Genomic DNA, 21,399 nt, shown 5'->3' with positions numbered 1-21,399 from the left:
ACTAGGTCTTTTACTTGTCTTTTGGCTGTTGCTTCTGCTTAGAAAAGTTTTCCCACACCTCCCTTCCCCTAGGCTTCCAATTCCAACTTGCCATTTAGATCTGAGGCTTTACATGTGATTGCCTCTAGAAAACCTGCTTTACTCCCTAAGACTGAGTTAGGTATCATCCTCTCTGTACCATAGCAGTCAGCTTTTCTAAAGTCCTGGGCATTACATTGTATTCACTCTTCTTTTTTTTTTTTTTTTTTTTTTTTTTTTAGTTTCCCCCCATAAGACCGAGTTCTTTAGAAGCAGAAATTATGTTTTTTTCTTCAATTTAACAAATTTTTATTGAGCACCTGCTATATAATAGGAACTGTTCTATCATTGGGGATACAGTGGTGAAAGACATGGTTTCTGCCCTTGTGGAGTTTACGTTCTAGAGGTATCTAGCAGTTCTAGATAGGGAGTAATCAAATTAACAAGATTACTTTAGGCAGTGATACGTGCTTTGAGGAGAATGAAGCCATATGGTTCTGTTCCAGGGTGTGATTAGCGAGGCAGAAGTGTTAATTCAGATTAGGTTGTGGGGAAGACCTCCCTGAAGAGGTAAAGTTGGAGCTAAGACCTGAAAGATTATTGGGGCACCTGGGTGGCTCAGTTGTTTGAGCATCTGACTTTGGCTCAAGTCATGATCTCACGGTTCGTGAGTTCGAGTCCTGTATTGGGCTCTCTGCTGTCGTCACAGAGCCTGCTTCGGATCCTCTGTCATCCTCTCTCTCTGCCTCTCCCCTGTTTGCTCTCTCTCTCAAAAATAAGGAAACATTAAAAAAATAAATAAAAGATTAAGATCTAGCCATCTAGTGACATGATATGACTATAGTGTAGAATGGGTGTGGGGACAGAAGTGGAAGCAGACCAGGTAGGAAGCTGTTGCTATAGTCCAGCTGAAACATTGTGATTATGGTGACTTTACCCAAAGTGATAGTCTAGATTTGTGCTGTCTGGTATAGTAGCCACTAGCCACATGTAGCATAAATTTAAATTAATTAAAATATTTAGTTCTCTGGTCACAGAAGCTGTTTTTCAGGTGTTTAATAGCAACATGTGGTTGGTGGCTATTGTATCAGACAGAGACTGCATAAAACATTTCTGTCAATGCAGAAAGTTCTATTTGACAATACTGGTCTAGGTGGGGAGAATTGATGGATTCAGTATGTAGTTTGGAGATAAAACGAATGAATTACTGAGGACAAGAAAGTGAATAAGAAATATTGTGTGTGTGTGTGCGCGTGTGTGTGTGCGCGCGCGCGTGTGCCTGAGCAACTGAGATTTTGGATTTCGGTGTGAGCAGCTAAGTGGTGATAATGATGCTGTTTTTCAAGATAGGGAGAATGGAGGTGAATCATGTTGGGGTACAGGTGGGCATCAAGGATAGTTGTTTTGGCCGTGTTAAGTTGAGAATCCCATTGGACATCTAAATGGAGATGTTAGATACCATGTTTATCTCCCTAGCACCTCGCACAGTGGCAGGTGACATTTTGAATAAGGTCCTGATGGTTCTGGGAGGACAACAAGAGTCAAAGAATGAAAGTGTAAAGAACATGGTATACTGGGAACAACAGTCTTGCTCGTCTGGTGCACAGAGTATGTGTAGGGAAATGGAGGAAAACAAGGCCAGAAAGTTAGTTTATTCATCCATTCATTCAGCAAATGGCACCATTTAGGCCACTTGGAATGCGTCAGCAAACAAAAAGTTGATAATAGCATCTCTGCTCATATGGGGCTTCTATTTGTGTGTGTATGTGTGTAGTGGGGGTTGGTGGGAAGGTAGTAAACTTTATATTAGTAAACTATATTGTAAGATAGTGGAGAGGTAAGGGAATATACCATGCAGATTATCTGGGGAGGAAGATAACTGATGGAGGGAACAGTAAATACAAAGGCTCTGAGGTGGAAATACAGTCCAGAGATCAAGGGAGCAGAGTCATTCAGTCCTCTAGGCAGTGTGATTCAGGGGGAATTGGAGTAAGAGGTGAGGACAGAGACCTAAAGGGGAGCCAAACTGTGTAGGCCATTGTAAGGACTTTGGCTTTTACTCTGAGTGGGATGGGAAGCCATTAGAAAGTTTTCATCAGAGGTATGATATGACCTGACTTACGTTGAAGCAGGGAAGCTAGTCAGGAGTCCATTGCGGTATTCTTGGTGGCTTGGAATAGAGCATAGTTTGAAGGGTGTTGAGAAGTAAGCATCTTCTGTATATGCTTTCAAGGTAGGGTAAATAGCATTTGCTGAGAGAGATTAGATGTGGATTGTGAGAGGAGAGAAGTCAGTGATTGACTCCAAGGTTATTTGGCTTTGGCAAATAAAAGAGTGAAATAGTTGCCATTAAGTGAAATGGAGAAGATTGTAGGAGGAACAAGTTAGAGGTGGAGGGTGGAATCAAGAATTTGATTTTGGTTTTACGTTTTTTTTTTTTTTTTAAGTTTTTTATTTTGAGAGTGCGAGTGAGCACGAGTGGGGAAGGGTCAGAGAGAGAGGGAGAGAGAGAATCTCTGCACTGTCAGTGCTGAGCCTGATGCGGGGCTCAAACCCACAAACCATGAGCTCATGACCTGAGCCTAAACCAAGAGTTGGACCCGTAATTGACTGAGCCACCCAGCCACCCCTGGTTTTATGATATTGAGATGCTTATTAAGCATCTAAGTAGAGATAAAAGTAGGCTACTGAAGATGTGATTCTGGAGTTAAGGAACTGTGTAAGATAGAAATTTGGAAGTCCTCACCATGTAACTAGTAGTTAAGATATTTAAAGCCCTAAGACTTGATGAGATCACCAAGGATGTGAGTACAGATAAACAAGAAGTTCATGAATTCATCTCTAGGGCACTATGATGTTAAGATGTCCAAGATGAGGAGGAACCAGCAGAAGAGAATGAAAATGAACAGTTATGAGGTTGGAGGAAAACCAGGAGAATCTGGTATCTTGAAGTCTAGTGAAGAACATATTTGAGAGATTATTAACTATTCCTTTCACTGCTAAATATTGAGTAAGATGGTGCTGAGAATTGATCATTAGATTTGGCAAGGTGGAGATTGCTGGTGTCTTCAAAAAGGACCTATTAATTGTAATGAGGACATAACATAAATCCTGTTATGAGGGGCTTAGGAGAGCATTTGAGATGAAGGAGGAGTTATTAACAATATACAATTCAGGAATTTTATTAAAAGGTAAGGAGATAAATAGGAGTGGTAACTAGAGGGGAATGTGGGGTCTACTTTTAAGATGGAAGATATTAATGCTTGTATACCAAAGGGGATGGTTCAGTCAAGGTGGAGAGAGTGATACAGGAGAAAGAAGAGCTCGTTGCAGAAAGCAAGCCCTTTAGTAGGTGGGAGGAAGGAATCCAGTGAGTAATTGGAAGAGTTAGTCTTTGATAGTAAATGACCATGGAGAGCATGGCCGTGTGTGGTGGAGGATGAGGGGGTCCAGGAAATTAGAGGCCATGTATTGATTGGACAGATCTCCCATGTACACCCTAAATGATGACAACAGTAGCAGTGGGGAAAAGGACATTAAGTCAGAATGAAAGGGAGTGGGCAAGGAGATAGGTTGATGACTATAACAAGAAAAAGTATTGGGTATGTAATCTGATGATGGCCTGTACTTCAGAGACAATGGGGTTTTTGAGTAAGAACGTTTTGAGTGAGGGTTTCCTTAATTTTTTTTATTAAAAAAATTGTTTTTAAGGTTTATTTATTTTTGAGAGAGAGAACGTGAGCAGGGGAGGAGAGAGAGAGGGAGACACTGTTATTTGAACCAGCCAACACAGAGCCTGATGCAGTGCTTGAACTCACAAACCCCAAGATCATGACCTGAGCTAAAGCTGGACACTTAACCAACTGAGCCACCCAGGTGCCCTGAGTGAGGGTTCCCTTTAGATCATAATATATTATTAGATTATGCAAATTGGCTAGCTTTTAAAATTTCCGTGTGAATTAATCTAGGATCTGATCAGCAATGGCTGCTAATTTCTCAAAAAAGAAAGACATACATTATATGCCTTTGCCTGGAGGTACACAGCACCATCTAGTCCTTCAAAGGAAAATAAAAATCAAAATGATATCTGATCTAGGGGTGCCTGGGTGGTTCAGTCAGTTAAGCGGTTAAGCGTCTGATTTTGGTTCAGGTCGTGATCTTACGGTTCATGAGTTTGAGCCCCGTATCTGGCTCTCTGCTGACAGCTCAGAGGCTGGAGCCTTCTTTGGATTCTGTGTCTCCCTGTGTCTCTGCCCCTCCCTGCTCACACTCTGTCTCTGTGTCTCAAAGTTAAACATTAAAAAATTTGGGGCGCCTGGGTGGCTCAGTCGGTTGAGCGTCCGACTTTGGCTCAGGTCACGATCTTGTGGTCCGTGGGTTCGAGCCCCGCGTCGGGCTCTGGGCTGATGGCCCAGATCCTGGAGCCTGCTTCCGATTCTGTGTCTCCCTCTCTCTCTGCCCCTCCCCCGTTCATGCTCTGTCTCTCTCTGTCTCAAAAATAAATAAATGTTAAAAAAAAAAAATTTTTTTTTTAAAATTAAAAAAAAATGCAATCTGATGCAATCTCTAGATCTAACAGGGTGCTATAAATTGTTCATTATGTTGCCATAAAGGATGGATCAGCCAAATAAGACCATGGAATCCTCTACAGGACAAGCCACTGGTTTCTTCAACAAAAGAATGCAAAAGAAAACAGAGGTAGCTTTTGGGATGAGCACTGGGTGTTGTATGGAAACCAATTTGACAGTAAATTTCATATATTAAAAAATAAAAAATAAAAAAATAAAAAAAAAAAAAAAGAAAACAGAGGTAGAGGAGCATATATAAATTAAAAGAAACATGAGAGACATTATTAATCAGTTGCAATGTATTGATTATATTTGGATCCTTAATTAAAATATTAAAACAAAAAGCAAAAAGGTATTATAAGCTAATCAGGAAACCTATTTGGATATTTGATGACATTTGTGATTTGTTAAATTATGCATTGATAACAGTGTTACATGGGTATATACACGTACATTTTTTACAGCTGTTAGTTTTTAGAAATACATATAGGTCTATTTACAGAGAAAAATGAGAGCCAAATCCAGTGGGAATTGATTAAAAATGTATACTTTTATCAAGTTAATAACCAAGACATATTAATAATCTTTTAGAATGTTAGAGAAGATACTGATTTTTTCTGTATATCCATGTATAAATAAAGTATGATCAACCTAATAAAAATGGGCACAGGACAGGAGTGAGCATTTCATAAGAAATGTGTATGGTGTTTTCCAAGGTTGGAGAATATCTAAATCCACAGATTTTCTAAACATTTTAGTATTGCTAAGATGTTTTTGGAAAACAGTTGGCATTATTTCCTATAATTGGACATTCACATAAACTATGACTCAGCAATTTCATTCATAGGTGTATATGAAAGAGAAGATCTTGCCATATATAAGAATGTTCACAGCAGCGCAATTGATGGTAGCAAAATTGTGGAAAAAATTTACTCTCCAGTGGTAGATTGGATGAATAAATAGCTTCTCCATTAACAGGAGAGTAGATCAATAAATACAATGAAATATTATATAATGGTTACATCAAATAAGTATAGCAAACACAGTATTGTGGATGGATCAATAAAACAGGTCCCAAAATACTACATATAGCCTGATACCCTTTTTTTAAAGCTGAGAGCAATTAAAATAAAAATATACGTAAGAGTATGAATTTTACATACATATGAAGATAAAGGGACACACACACACACACACACAAATGTATAAAAGAGAAAGCAAGGGAAGCAGGAATGGGATTCAGGATGATGGCTAACTTGTTTGGGGAGAAGCAGTAGAAGGGGGAAGAGGACTGCATTGTATAGTTAGCTGGAAGGTATTGTTCAGGTCCTAGGTTTTTGTTTGGGTGATGGGTTTGTAGGTGCTTATATTAAAAATAGTAATTAAAAGTAGGCCATTCATGGACCAATAAATGAACTAAGAATAATGATTACTAATTTCTTTAATAACTGACTTCTAAATAAAGAAAAATATGCTATATATGCAGCTATATAAATAATTTTAAATCTCTATGGATGTAACCATCAAGGAGGTTTACTCATGAATATTGATTTTTGTCTAACTTTAGACAGATTTTTCCTGAGTTCTGTATGCTATTTAAATGGATAGTGCTTAAAAATGCATATAACTTGGTTAGCTGGAGAATGCTTGAGGTTTTGGGGGATACTGGAATTTTTTTGCCTAATTATACTTTTTCTGAAAAATGTTTCTAAAGCATGTTAGTTTACTTTTCTGTTGTATTAAGAAAATGATGATATGAATGAGTTTCATGATTGAATTTCTTATAATGCTTCAATGTGGTTATTATTTTGGAAGGCACAAAAATTTAGCTTACTCTGGCTAGGTTTACGAACATAATCCTGGAATTTGCCTTTTTACCTAAGTCCCACTATGAAACTGTTTTCTTAGGGGCACCTGGGTGGCTCAGTCAAGCATCCGATTTCGGCTCAGGTCATGATCTCACGGTCCATGAGTTCAAGCCCCACGTCAGGCTCTGTGCTGACAGCTCAGAGCCTGGAGCCTGTTTCAGATTCTGTGTCTCCCTCTCTCTCTACCCCTCCCCTGTTCATGCTCTGTCTCTGTCTCAAAAATAAACAAACATTAAAAAAAAAATTAAGGAAAAAAAAAAGAAACTTTTCTTAGGATTTCTTTCTTTTAAAAATCATGTTTCTTCTTGTCTTGACTTCATTCTAGTTAACTGAAATTTTATTCATTGAATTTTTGTTGTAATATTGCCCTAATTATTCTGGTTTTGGCTCCGAGCTGGTCACAATTATTATTATAAAAGTGCTAATTTATTTATTTACTTATTTAAATGACTGCTTTGTTACAGATACTTCACTAGGTGCACACGCAATCACTGTATAGATCACCAGCTGAGGTACAAGCCCTGAAGGGAAGGGAGTGCTCTGTGAGAGCAGAAAGGGTGACCTGGGCTTACGGAGTGACCTTCTCTGCTTAAGCGGAGATATAAAGGCTGACTGGTGGCCAGTTACAGGTCCGGGTACAGGTCATAGTACAGGACTCACGTTAGTAGGCACTGCTTAGACAGATGCTGAGGCAGGAGCAAGTGCAGCACGAATGAACGAATGGAAGAAATAGTGCCCTCTAGTGGTGGGAATCAAAGATGAGACAGTGTAGACACGGGGGGCGGGGGGGGGGGGGGGGGGGGGGGGGGCCTGATTCACTCAGCACCTAAGAGCACTGGGAACTCCCTGAAGATTTTAATTAGGAGGCTACTGAAGAACAGATTCATGTTTTGAAAAGAATACTTGTCTGATGTCTGTCTTCCTCAGTGAGTGTAGGCTCCGCAACTAGAGACAGGAGCCATTGATCTCACCGAGTGCAATACATGTAGATTTGCAACAAATAGTAAATGTCACAATTTAATAGCTCAGTGTCTGGCACACGGTATAAGTGCTTATTAGTAATGTTGGCTGTGGTTTTCATCGCTCTAGATTGGCCTTTAATGTGCACCGTGGCTACTTTGGAGTTAGAGGTTTCATGAAATAGTTCAATCCAACAGTATCCACTGAAGACCTGTGATATACGTGGAAGAATCAGCAGCTAAGTTTATTAGAATTTCATCACTTGTTTTTTTGTTATGCCCCAAGGATGTAACAGAGCAGAAAAGCGATAGAGAATTCTGTTAATAAACCAGATTAGCCGGCAGTGAGTTGACTAGGTGCTCCTGCTTCACACTATTCATTTTATTCAGTTAGAGTTTGGTGCCTGGTAAGATTGCTCTTACAGAATCATTTCTTCTGGAGTTCTCAGGTAAAATTCTCTTTTCATAGTTCATTTGAAGTAATCTTAACTTTATTCTTCAGTGGTGTTAGTTTATTTTATATAAAGTGGTTACTGTGTCATTTTTCATCCAAAAGACTAAAGATTGCTATTAGGAATATTTTTTTGAAGATCTATAATCATTTTTATACTGTAGCTTTAATATTTACTTTTTTCAAATGTTTAATTTACACATGATGTATCTTTTCTTAAAATATATAGTATGTGGTTACATGACCCAACTACCGGGCCATTTTCCTTTCCTTTTTAATGGGGAATAATAACCAGAACCACCATGTAGCACATACTTGCTTTCGTGCACATTAGTAAAAAGTACTCTATCAGGGTGGACGAATTTACCGAAGGGGTCTCCTGCTTCTGACACATTGAACAGGGTAGCATCTGGGCCACTTTTCAACTCCTACTTGTGTCTTCATTGGGTGCCTGGAAGCCATGCAAAAACTACACAGCTATACTTAGTGGCCCTAAATAGTAACTCAGTAGAAATCACATATTGCTCACAATCAGATTATAGATAATCCTTTATAAACAAAGTTAAAACTTTAATAATTGTATTTAACTTGTTTTCAAAACTTTGTTAAAATTGTGTATATGGGGAGAAGTCTTTTATGAAATTTTTTTCAAGTAGAGCTAAGATTCTTATTTTTTTAATGTTCTCAGCTTTGCCGAGAAGTCAATTTAAGAAATATATATATAAACACACATTCATATATATGTCTATTTAATTTTTTACTATGGAACGTTTTTGACGTATACAAAAAGTAAAGTGATAAAGCCTCATGTATCCATCATTTGGCTTCAATGATTGCCAGTGTACTGTTTTATCTGCTTCTTTCCACTTCTCCCACCCCAAATTATTTTGAAGTAAATCCCAAAATATTATGTTTTTAATCTCTAAACTTTTCACTATCTGCTCTGGAATATAGACTCTTTATTTAAAAAACACAAGCATAGATCATTATAACACCTAAAAAATTAAAGTGATTAACAATATTATCAACCACCCAGTCATAATTCAGACTTTGGTTCATAAATTTTTTTTAAAGTTTATTTTATTTTGAGAGAGAGAGAGAGACGGAGGGAGAGAGATCAGGGCAGGGTGGGCAGAAAGAGAGAAAGAGAATTCCAAGCAGCCTCCGCTCTCTTAAGTGCGGAGCCCAGTGTGGGGCTCAATCTCATGAACCGTGATAGATCATGACTTGAGCCGAAATCAGGAGTCAGATGCTTAACTGACTGAGCCACTCAGGTGCCCCTTGATTTACTTTTAACCTATAGCTCCCCCCTCCCTTTTTCTTTTCTCACGTTTTATTTGTTGAAGAAATGGTTATTTGTCCACTTTCTGCATTTTGCTGATTAAATCTCTTGTATCATTTAACCTTAACAAGAGTATTTTTAATTTATGTTTCAATATGATACTTGATCTCCAGACTATAAAAAAAATTGTTTAAATGGAGAAATTAATGCTTACTTTTTCAAGAATGACGGATTTCAAAGAATTTGTAAACACGAAAGAGAGGATCTGAAGAAAAGTCCTTAAGCCTCAGAAAGGAGAGAATTTTGTAAAGCTATGTTTATAGCTCTGTGATTGTTTTGATAATTTGTTGCCATCTTAAAATATTGTAAAGCACTGGAATATAAAATTGTAGCAATAATATACTAGCTTGATTTTTTAAATTAAACTAACATTTTTTTTATGATTCTTTTTATTTACAAAAAAGATACCAGGTGATCAGCACTCCAACAGATTTTTTTATGGTAATGGAATATGTGTCTGGTGGTGAATTATTTGACTACATCTGTAAACATGGACGGGTGAGTAACTTATTATCTAGTACGATAAACCCCTAAGCTAAGAAAGAGGATAGTAGGAAATAGTAAACCACAAAGATACCTACAAAGTCAGCGTTGCTTCTGTAATAAAGCCCAACTAAAGATACAGAGTAGTAGACATATTTTCTTTCTTAAAAATATACATTTCAAGGGGCTCCTTCCTGGCTCAGTGAGTGCAGCATGTGACTTTTGATCTTGGGGTTGTACGTTCAAGCTCCACATTGGATGTAGAGATTACTTAAAAATAAAATCTTAAAAAAAATACACCTTTTGAAATACTGATTTTAGAGAACATGTTCCACTTAGTTGCCAACATGATATTTGTGTTTTCAGAATGAAAAATCTGTTGTATAACATGTTGAAGCTTCAATTATTTTCTTTTCGGAGCACTTTCATAGAAGTTCTGTTTTACATTATGTTTGTTGATTGCCTAAAACATTGTGCACATTTAGTGATATTAATTGAAAATCAAATCTTCCTAGCAGCACAGAAAAACCTTGTTGATTAACATGTTGACCTTTAATGCAAGTTTTTGGTTTGTTTATCTGATTTGTTGAAAATTCTGACCCAGTTCTAATTAGCTTACACAGTTACGTTTGGGTTGATTATAAAACTGAAACTCTTGCTACGAAGATGTCCTAAATATTCTTAGTGCAGCTTCTGTTATACTTGCTAGGTTGAAGAGGTGGAAGCAAGGCGCCTCTTTCAGCAGATTCTGTCAGCTGTGGATTACTGTCATAGGCATATGGTAGTTCATCGAGACCTGAAACCAGAGAATGTGCTGTTGGATGCTCACATGAATGCCAAGATAGCGGATTTTGGTATGTAACTCCAAGGTTGTTCAGAAATGTACTGGTTGCCTTTTAAAAATGTGTCAGTAGCAAGTGTTAAGGTACGAATTTGCAGGTTCAACTTTGCAAATCCTAGACCATGAAAAGGGATTAGTTGCGCAGTCTCCAGGCTACCTTATTGTATTCATCTAAACAGTTTTTTAAAATGCAAATACTTCCAGAGAAGTTAGGGCTAGCTTCAAGGTAAATCCATTTAATCTGCATTTCCTTCTAAAGGAATTCTTAACTGTTATTTTTGTGGGGGTCACAAACTCCTTTGAAAATCTAATGAAAATATGGAAACTTCCTTTGATGAATGTACTTCAAGAGGGGTAATGAAAATTTATATGCAGCTTTGGAGACTTAAAGTCTTTCTGAATTGATCAAGGGTAAAATCTAACAACTTGCTAAAAGAATAGGAGTTTTGGTCAAGAGTAAACAAAAAGGTGAAATGTAAATTTAAGGCACTGAACACTTTCTGGGGTAAACAAACCTGGAAAGAGTACCATAGTAGAGAGTTTGGCAAAAACACTAGGAGGTGAGAGATTATAGAAAGATAGAAAGGTACCAGAGTTCAGCAGTGCTTATTTATAATTTTTGTAATAATTTTGTATATATTTAATAGTAATAATTGTTATGTAATAATATATAATATAATAATTATAATATTATAATTATATATAAATATATAATTATATATTAATATATATTATATATTTGTATATATATTTATATTTATAAAAAATATATAAATATATAAATTTTTATTTATATGTATATAAAATATAAATAAAATATATATAAAAATATATATATAAATATAATATAATTATATATAAATATATATAAATATATAATAATAATAATATTGTCTAATTTTGTATAATCTTTAAAAACTAGGAAACTTGGGCAGGCCCCTTTTGGGACACCCGAGTGGCTCAATTGGTTAAGTGTCCTACTTCAGGTCATGATCTCACAGTTCATGAGTTTGAACCCCACATCAGGCTCTGTGCTGTTGGCACAGAGCTCACTTCAGATCCTCTGTCCCCCGCCCCTCTCTCTGCCCCTCCCCACCAGAAATAAATAAACATTAAAAAAATTTTTTAAACAAGGAAACTAGTTTCCCTGCTTCACTTTCTTTTCTTTTTAAAATTAAAAAAATTTATTTCTTCATAATTTATTGTCAAGTTAGCTAACATACGGTGTATACAGTGTACTCTTGGCTTCAGGAGTAGATTCCCATGATTCATTACTTACATACAGCACCCAGTGCTCATCCCAACAAGTGCCCTCCTCAGTTTTCTTCACTCATTTTTCCCTCTCCCTCCCCCCCACCAGCAACCCCCAGTTTGTTCTCTGTATTTAAGGGTCTGTTATAGTTTGCCTTCCTCTCTGTTTGAAACTTATTTTTTCCCCTTCCCCACGGTCCTCCATTAAGTTTCTCAAATTCTACATATGAGTGAAAATATATGATACCTGTCTTTCTCTGACTGACTTATTTCACTTAGCATAATACCCTCTAGTTCCATTCATGTTGTTGCAAATGGAAAGATTTAATTCTTTCTCATTGCCAAGTAGTAGTCCATCTTCTTTATCCATTCATCGGTTAATGGACATGTGGGTTCTTTCTGCAATTTGGCTATTGTTCAAAACGCTGCTATAAACATTCGGGTACATGTGCCCCTATGAATCAGCACTCTTGTATCCCTTGGCCAAATTCCTAGCAGTGGTATTTCTGGGCCATAGGGTAGATCTATTTTTAATTTTTTGAGGAACCTCCACACTGTTTTCCAGAGTGGCTGCACCACTTTGCATTCCCACCAACAGTACAAGAGGGTTCCCATTTCTCCACATCCTTGCCAACATCTGTTGTTGATTGAGTTGTTAATTTTAGTCACTCTGACCAGTGTGAGGTGGTATCTCAGTGTGGTTTTGATATGTATTTCCCTGATGATGAGTGACATTGAGCATCTTTTCATGTGTCTGTTGTCCATCTGAGTGTCTTCTTTGGAAAATATCCATTCATGACTTCTGCCTGTTTCTTCACTGGATTATTTGTTTTTTGGGTGTTAAGTTTTGTAAGTTCTTTATAGGTTTTGGATACTAACCCTTTATCTGATATCTGATAAGTCATTTGCAAATAACTTTTCCCATTTGGTCAGTTGCCTTTTAGTTTTGTTGATTATTTCCTTTGCAGTGCAGAAGGTTTTTATCTTGATGAGGTCCCAATAGTTCATTTTTGCTTTTATTTCCCTTGCCTTCAGAGACATGTCGAGTAAGAATTTGCTGCGGCTGAGGTCAAAGAGGTTGTTGCCTGTTTTCTCCTGTAGGGTTTGATGGTTTCCTGTCTCACATTTAGGTCTTTCATTCATTTTGAGTTTATTTTTGTGCATAGTGTAAGAAAGTGGTGCAGTTTCATTCTTCTGCATGTTGCTTTCTAGTTCTTCCACCACTGTTTGCTGGAGACGGTCTTTTTTCCATTGGATACTCTTTCCTGCTTTGTCAAAGATTAGCTGGCCATACATTTGTGGGTCCACTTCTGGGTTCTCTATTCCATTGGTCTATGTATCTGTTTTTGTGCCAAAAGCATACTGTCTTGATGATTACAGCTTTGTGTGCTAGAGGCTAAAGTCTGGGATTGTGACGCTTCCTGCTTTGGTTTTCTTTTTCCACGTTACTTTGGCTATTCAGGGTCTTTTGTGGCTCCATACAAATTTTAGGATTATTTGTTCTAGTTCTGAGAAGAAATACCAGTGTAATTTTGATTAGGATTGCATTGAATGTGTAGATTGCTTTGGGTAGTATTGACATTTTAACAGTATTTGTTCTTCTAATTCGTGAGCATGGAATGTTTTTCCATTTCTTTGTGTCTTCTCGAATTTCTTTCGTAAGTTTTATATAGTTTTTAACATACAGATCTTTTACATCTTTGCAACTGATTTCTGTACATTGATTTTGTATCCTGTGACTTTGCTGAATTCACGTATCAATTCTAGCAGCTTTTTGATGGAGTCTTTTGGATTTTCCATGTAGAGTATCATGTCATCTGTGAAAAGTGAAAGTTTGACTTCTTTGCCAATTCAGATGCCTTTTATTTCATTTTGTTGTCTGATTGCTAAGGCTAGGACTTCCAACACTATGTTAAATAACAGCGGTGAGAGTGGACATCCCTGTCATGTTCCTGATCTCAGGGGGAAAGCTCTCAGTTTTTCCCCCTTGAGGATGATACTAGCTGTGGACTTTTCATATATGGCTTTTATGATGTTAACGTATGTTACTTTTATCCCGACTTTCTTGAGAGTTTTTGTTATGAAAGGATGCTGTATTTTGTCAAATGTTTTTTCTGCATCTATTGAGATCATGTGGTTCTTATCCTTTCTTCTATTAATGTGATGTATCACACTGATTTGCAAATATTGAACTAGCCCTGCAGTCCAGAAATGAATTCCACTTGATCATGGCAAATAATTCTTTTAATAGACTATTGAATTCGATTTGCTAGTATCTTGTTGAGAATTTTTACATCCATGTTCATCAGGGATATTGGCCTGTAATTCTCCTTTTTTGTGGGGTCTCTGGTTCGGGAATCAAAGTAATGCTGGCTTCGTAGAATGAGTCCAGAAGTTTTCCTTTCATTTCTATTTTTGGAACAGCTTGAGAAGGATAGGTATTAACTCTGCTTTAAATGTCTGGTAGAATTCCCCGGGAAAGCCATCTGGTCCAGGACTCTTATTTGTTGGGAGATTTTTTTTTTTTTAATGCTTTATTTGGTTTTGAGAGAGAGAAGCGCGCACAAGTGGGAGAGGGGCAGAAAGACACACACACACACACACACACACACACACACACACACACACAGAATCTGAAACAGGCTCTAGGCTCTGAGCTGTCAGCACAGAGCCCAACGTGGGGCTCAAACTTGGGAACAACGAGATCATGACCTAGGCTGAAGTCAGATGCTTAACCAACTGAGCCACCCAGGCACCCCTGTTGGGAGATTTTTGATAACTGATTCAATTTCTTTGCTGATTTGGGTCTGTTCAAATTTTCTGTTTCTTCACGTTTGAATTTTGGTAGTGTGGGGGTGTCTAGAAATTTGTCCATTTTTTCCAGGTTGTCCAATTTGTTGGCATATAATTTTTAATAGTATTCTCTAATAATTGTATGTATTTCTGTGGTGTTGGTTGTGATCTGTCCTTTTTCATTCGTGATTTTATCTATTTGGGTCTTCTCTCTTTTTAAGAAGTCTGGCTAGGAGTTTATCAATTTGGTTTATTTTTTCAAAAAACCAACTCTTAGATTCATTTATCTGTTCTCTTTTTTTTTTGGATTCTGTATTGTTTATTTCTGCTCTAATCTTTATTATTTCTCTTCTTCTACTGGCTTTGGGGTTTCTTTGCTCTTCTGCTTCTAGTTCCTTTAGGTGAGCGATTAGGTGTTTGTATTTGGAATTTTCTGGTTTCTTGAGATAGGCCAAATTGCAGTGTATTTTCCTCTTAATGACTGCCTTTGCTGCATCTCAGAAGGTTTGGACTGTTGTGTTTTCATTTTCATTTGCTTCCATATATTTTTTAATTTCTTCTTTAATTGTCTGGTTGACCCATTCTTTTTTTTTTCCTATTTATTTACTTTAATTTTTTAAATTTACATCCAAATTAGTTAGCATATAGTGCAACAATGATTTCAGGAGTAGATTCCTTAATGCCCCTTACCCATTTAGCTCATCCCCCCTCCCACAACCCCTCCAGTAACCCTGTTTGTTCTCCATATTTAAGAGTCTCATGTTTTGTCCCCCTCCTTGTTTTTATATTATTTTTGCTTCCCTTCCCTTATGTTCATCTATGTCTTAAAGTCCTCATATGAGTGAGTCATATTATATTTGTCTTTCTCTAATTTCGCTTAGCATAATACCCTCCAGTTCCATCCACGTAGTTGCAAATGGCAAGATTTCATTCTTTTTGATTACCGAGTAATACTCCATTATATATATGTGTGTGTGTGTGTGTGTGTGTGTGTGTGTGTGTGTGTTTGTGTGTGTATACACACTGCATCTTCTTTATCCATTCATCCATCGATGGACATTGGGCTCTTTCCATACTTTGGCTATTGTTGATAGTGTTGCTATAAACATTGGGGTGCATGTGTCCCTTTGAAACAGCACACTTGTATCCCTTGAATAAATACCTAGTAGTGCAATTGCTAGGTCATAGGGTAGTTCTATTTTTAATTTTTTGAGGGGCCTCCAAACTGTTTTCCAGAGTGGCTGCACCAGCTTGCATTCCCAGACCCATTTATTCTTCAGTAGGATGTTCTTTAACCTCCATGCCTTTCCAAACTTTTTCTTGTTGTTGATTTCAAGTTTCATAGTGTTGTGATCTGAAAATACGCATGGTATGATCTCAGTTTTTTTATGTTTATTGAGGGCTGTTTTGTGACCCGGCAACTGTTCTGTCTTGGAGAATGTTCCATGTGCACTTGAGAAGAATGTGTATTCTGCTGCTTTTGGATGAAAAATTCTGAATATATCTGTCAAGTCCATCTGGTCCAGTGTATCATTCAAGGCCATTGTTTGTTTATTGATTTTCTGCCTAGATGATCTGTCCATTGCTAATAATGAAGTATTAAAGTCTCCTGCAATTACCATATTCTTACCAATAAGGTTGCTTACATTTGTGATTAATTGATTGCTATATTTGGGAACCTGTGTGTTGGGGCATAAACATTTATAATTGTTAGCTCTTCTTGATGGATAGACCCCATAATTACAATACAGTTTCCTTCTTCATCTTGTTACAGCTTTTAGTTTAAAATCTAGTTTGTTTGATATAAGTATGACTACTGCAGCTTTCTTTTGACTTCCAGTAGCATGATAGAGGTTCTCCATTCCCTCACTTTCTGAAGGTGTCCTTAGGTCTAAAATGAGTCTCTTTTAGACAGCGTATAGATGGATCTTGTTTTTAATCCATTCTGATATCCTCTATCTTTTGACTGGGGCATGTAGTCCATTTACATTCAGAGTTCTTACTGAAAGATATGAATTTAGTGTCATTGTGTTATCTGTAGGTTTTATGCTTGTGGTGATATCTCTGTTCTTTTATAGTCTTTGCTGCATTCCACTCACAGAGTCCTCCTTAGGATCTCTTGCAGGGCTGGTTTAGTGGTTATGAACTCCTTCAGCTTTTGTCTGTCTGGGAAAACCTTTATCTCTCCTTCTATTCTGAATGACAGCCTTGGTGGATAAAGGATTCTTGGCTGCATATTTTTCCTGTTCAGCACATTGATTATTTCCTGCCATTCTCTTCTGGCCTGCCAAGTTTCAGGGAACAGGTCTGCCTCTACTGTTATGTGTCTACTCTTACAGGTTAAGGCCCATTTGTCCCTAGCTGCTTTCAGAATTCCCTCTTTATCTTTCTTTTTTGCCAGTTTCATTATGATATGCCATGGTGAAGACCTATTCTTGTTGAGTCTGAAGGGAGTTCTCTTTGCCTCCTGGATTTGGATGTCCACTTCCTTTCCCAGATTAGGGAAGTTCTCCGCTATAATTTGTTCAAGTAAACCTTCTGCCCCTCTCTTCTTCTGCTGGAACTTCTAGGATACAGATATTATTATGTTTCATTGAATGACATAGTTCTCTAATTCTCCCCTCATGATCTAGCATTTTCTTATCTCTCTTTTTCTTGGCTTCATTGTTTTCCCTAATTTTATCTTCTATTGCTGTCACTGCATCTCGTTTATTTTGCACCTCATTTGCAGCATTTCTCAATTCATCGTGACTATTTCTTAGTTCTTTGATCTCTGTAGCAGTAGATTCTCTGCTGTCTTCTATGTTCTTTTCAAGTCTAGCTATTAATCTTATGACTGTTATTCAAAATGCTTGATCAGATAGATTGTTTATATCTGTTTTGATCAATTCTCTAGCTGTCATTTCTTCCTGGAATTTCCTTTGAGAATTCTTCCGTTTCATCATTTTGGCTAGTTTTCTGTCCTTTATGTGTTTTAATAGCCTGTTATATGACCTGCACCTGCAAGCACAATTATATTAAAAAGTGGTCGCACACTGTCCAGAACCTGGCCCTTCAGGAGGTGTTTTTGGAGTGTATTGCATGCTCTCTGTTGTTGTGACTCTGGTTGCTTTATCTTGCTACCCGTAATGGTAGTTTGGACCTTCTACTAGGCGTGCTTTGATTTGTTCATTGAAGTAACTCTGAAGAAAATTTAAAAATGGGTGTGGTGGTGGAAGAAGCCTTATCCCATACAAAGAAATGACGGGTGGTTAAAAAGAAAAGAACAGCAACCAAAAAATTGACCAGGCAGAGAGAGAAGCTATATTGCTTAATCCAGAGAGAGAGAGAGAGAGAGAGAGAGAGAGAGAAAGAAAAATAGAGAAGGTGATACAGGGGCGCCTGGGTGGCTCAATTGGTTAAGCGTCTGCCTTAGGCTCAGGTCATGATCTCACGGTTCATGGGTTTGAGCCCCACATTGGGCTCTGTGCTGACAGCTGTGGAGCCTGCTTGGGATTCTCTGTCTCCCTCTCTCTCTGCCCCTCCCCTGCTCTTTTTCTGTCTCTCAAAATAAATACATAAATAAACATTTAAAAAAAAAAGAAAAAGATACAGAAGAGATGTAAAAAGAATGGATTAAAAATTATCTGCTTAAATAAACCAATCAGAATTAGAAGTAATAAAAGGAATGAAGAAAAAAAATTTATATAAAATAAGAACTGACCAAGAGCCAAATCAGAAAATGCAAAACCACTGGACTGATACCTGATGGTGCCTTGGAACCTGTGACTGCGGTGCTGGTCTGGAACACTGTCTGCTTCAGTGTCAGTCTCGCTTCCGTAGATATGCATTTACCAGGCACGAAGGGGCGTGGTTTGGTGTAGGCAGGTCCTGCCTGCACTGTGGGTCTGTTGTCCCTTCCCTGAAGCCCAACCTTGTTGGCGATGGGGAGAATAATGGGGACACCCCTGTCTCTCCTCCCCAGACCAGATGTCTCCCACTGCTCTGTTCAGGCTGTCCACACAGTGCCGTGCAGACACAAAGAGGGCCAGTTTGTCCCACTCCACCATCTCCTGCACCTCCCAGGCACTTGGCTAAATTCAGTCCCTGATGTCATAAAGGATCATGCTCCGTGTGCCCCAGTTCTGGGGTAGTGCCACTCCGGGCCTGGGTGGCAGGTGTCCGCAGGGTCTTTTGTCTTGAGTGGATATATACCTTCTTCCCACAGCACTCAAGGGAGGGGGCTACTCTCTCTGACTGCGCCCCTGAGCTCGCTACCAAGCCTGGGTCTGGCTCCCCTCCTCCCCAGGAGTGCATACAGGGCGGCAGGCTCCAGTCTGGAGAAAGACCTGCAACCCTGGATCGTGTTAGATATTGGTTCTTTCTCTATTTTTTCTATTCCCCGGTCTGTGGTTTTTCTCTTGTCCAAATACAGCCCTACACTTCTACAGCCTCTCTTTCTCTTCCTTTTGTCTCTCCAGAGAAAGGGATCCCTCTCCTCTGTGCCTGTGCCACCCATTTTCTCTCTCCCAGTTGACAGTCACACACCTATGGACCACCAAGTTGTCCCTGTGGGCCCCTAGAGATACTTCTGTCACTCTGTAGCCTGGATTCTTGGAATTCCGTCTTCTGGCCTCAGTATTGCTGTGTTTGAAGGACGAGGGAACTTTGGGTCCCCCTACTTATAGCTCTGCTATGTTGACTCCTTCCCCCCCCCAAAAAAAAAACTTTAAAAGGTGCCCCTTCTCTTTTGTAAATCAAAAAAACTCTTTAATATTATAGTCCAGTTAGATTTTTGGTTCAGTAGATTATTTTTTCTGTGTTGAATATAAGCTTTCCAAATTAAAAGCTTTTGGAACATAATTTTTATAAATAAGAACCTGTCTGATTTCTACTTAGAGATTTTATTTTTAAAGGCTTTGAGAGCATAGGACAAAAAGTAATAGGCTCCATTTCATTCTTTCAACTGTAGAAATGGGCAAATAATATTTTGTTGCTTTTATGTTTAGAAGAGTTCATATAATTTAGAACAACCTCATATTTGTCAGGTGAATCAAGATTTTTATTTAGAAAAAGGAATTCGAATCATACATGATGTGCTTTATCTTTTAGAGCTTAAGCATGCTGGAATGTTTTTTTCTAGTCTAACAAATACTTTCCACTACTTTTTTTCTAATAATTAAAAAATATGTATAGGACATTAAAGACTTGATATTTTCCCTCGTACTTATATCTACTTTTAAAAATATCTAGCATGAAGTAAACGTTACTCTTATTTTCAGGATTGTCTAATATGATGTCGGATGGTGAGTTTCTGCGAACTAGTTGTGGATCTCCCAATTATGCAGCACCTGAAGTCATCTCAGGCAGGTAATAATAGATGGGTGGAGAGTAAACTTTTCATAATCTTTTGTTCATCTTAATAACATTTAATTATGATATATTCTGTTTAGAGGATAAGATTAACACAGTAGGAACAAATTGTCCTTTTGATTTTTCCATTCTTTAAGAGAGAATAGTTTTATTAAACAATTTTTTAAACAGTTTAGATTTTGTTATGAGTATATTTAATGATTTTTTCTTTTTTCCAGGTGTAATTATTTTTATTCCTATTTTTGATAGTATTACTGATATAGTAATAACAGAGAATAAGTGTTGTGTTTGTTGGAAACACTTACAAAAGAATTCAAGCATTAAGTTCCTGATAGGACAATATTAGTGTCCCTGGTCCTATATATGCTGGCAATATGTAAAACACCTAGGTTCCCGGGTGCAGAGTGCAGAGGTGTAAAGTAAGTCACTGAGACATTGCAAGGAAAAGAAGAGAGTATAAAATAAAGATGTAAGCAAAGAGTAAAGTGCTGAAGGAACAGATAAGAAGTATATCGATGATCATAAAACCCTTAGGTGAGCTTTTGTTCTGTCTGTTCTCAAAGTTCCATGAGTCTGTGATGATGCTAAATTATTGAAAAAAATTTTAAGGGAGTTTTTCCATTAAAAAAATGACTGAAAGAAATATTGATTTTATTTTGATAAAGTACAGATAAGAGCATTTGCTATATTCAATTATTCCTATCAGACAGTCCTTAAATAATAATTAACATATTTTTAATAAGGTACTATATAGACCATTATTTTATGTTTTGTTTTTAGAACAATGAGGTTTTGGGGGGACAGTATTGTCACTTCATGAAATTAAACTGTACAAGTAGAGATTGGAGCTTACCCATTGGTATACAGAAAAAATGTTCATACAGATTGCAGTGATAAACTGAAGACTTTCTACAGTGACCAGTGTCTGTTTAAAAACTTAACAGAATTCTCTGAGAGAAAATACAGGAAAGTTATTATTGCAAGGAACAGATATAGGAGTTTTGGACAGTACAGCAAATGATATAAATGATGGGCAGCACCATTTTGAAGTGGATTATATTCTTTTAATTGGAATAACATAGATTTACTTTGTTACCTCAGACCTAGGTTTGAGTTTGTCAGTGTGCTATCAGGAGCATTTTAATATTTTTTATGTAGGTGAGAGAAGAAAGAACTAATATTCCAGGCATAGGTTATGTGTAACAAAGCTAACCTTAGTCCTGTGAGTTAACCTAACAAGTGATTGGAATGAAAGTCATACTCAGGATAATGTTATACAGGACAAGTACTGTCAAAGAGATGGCTGTAGGACTAGTTAGGCATTGTAATGTTTCAAATATTCCGTAAAAAATATGCATGTCAGGGATAAAAATTCTGTTGTATATGCATTTTCTTTATTGTAGTTTTATGATAAAAGGATTTAACGTATACATTATAGTATTGTTTTTTTCAAGTTTATGGTTATCTACTTTG

The 21,399-nt window shown here is 37.4% G+C and overlaps 1 protein-coding gene across 1 annotated transcript in view; it reads left to right on the top strand.

Annotated features, from left to right (window-relative positions):
- Nucleotides 1-21,399, top strand: part of PRKAA2 (protein kinase AMP-activated catalytic subunit alpha 2) — an 80,596-nt gene that overhangs the window by 39,762 nt on the left and 19,435 nt on the right. Inside the window, exons 3-5 of the mRNA XM_049617093.1 lie at nt 9,611-9,704; nt 10,399-10,543; nt 19,836-19,923. Coding sequence (XP_049473050.1) covers nt 9,611-9,704; nt 10,399-10,543; nt 19,836-19,923 — 327 coding nt within the window. The remainder of the gene's footprint in view (nt 1-9,610; nt 9,705-10,398; nt 10,544-19,835; nt 19,924-21,399) is intronic.

This window comes from Panthera uncia (genome assembly GCF_023721935.1).
Source record: "Panthera uncia isolate 11264 chromosome C1 unlocalized genomic scaffold, Puncia_PCG_1.0 HiC_scaffold_4, whole genome shotgun sequence".
Lineage (NCBI taxonomy): Eukaryota > Metazoa > Chordata > Mammalia > Carnivora > Felidae > Panthera > Panthera uncia.
The sequence above is the reverse complement of the archived record's forward strand: the minus strand, read 5'-3'. Positions and strand labels throughout refer to the sequence as shown.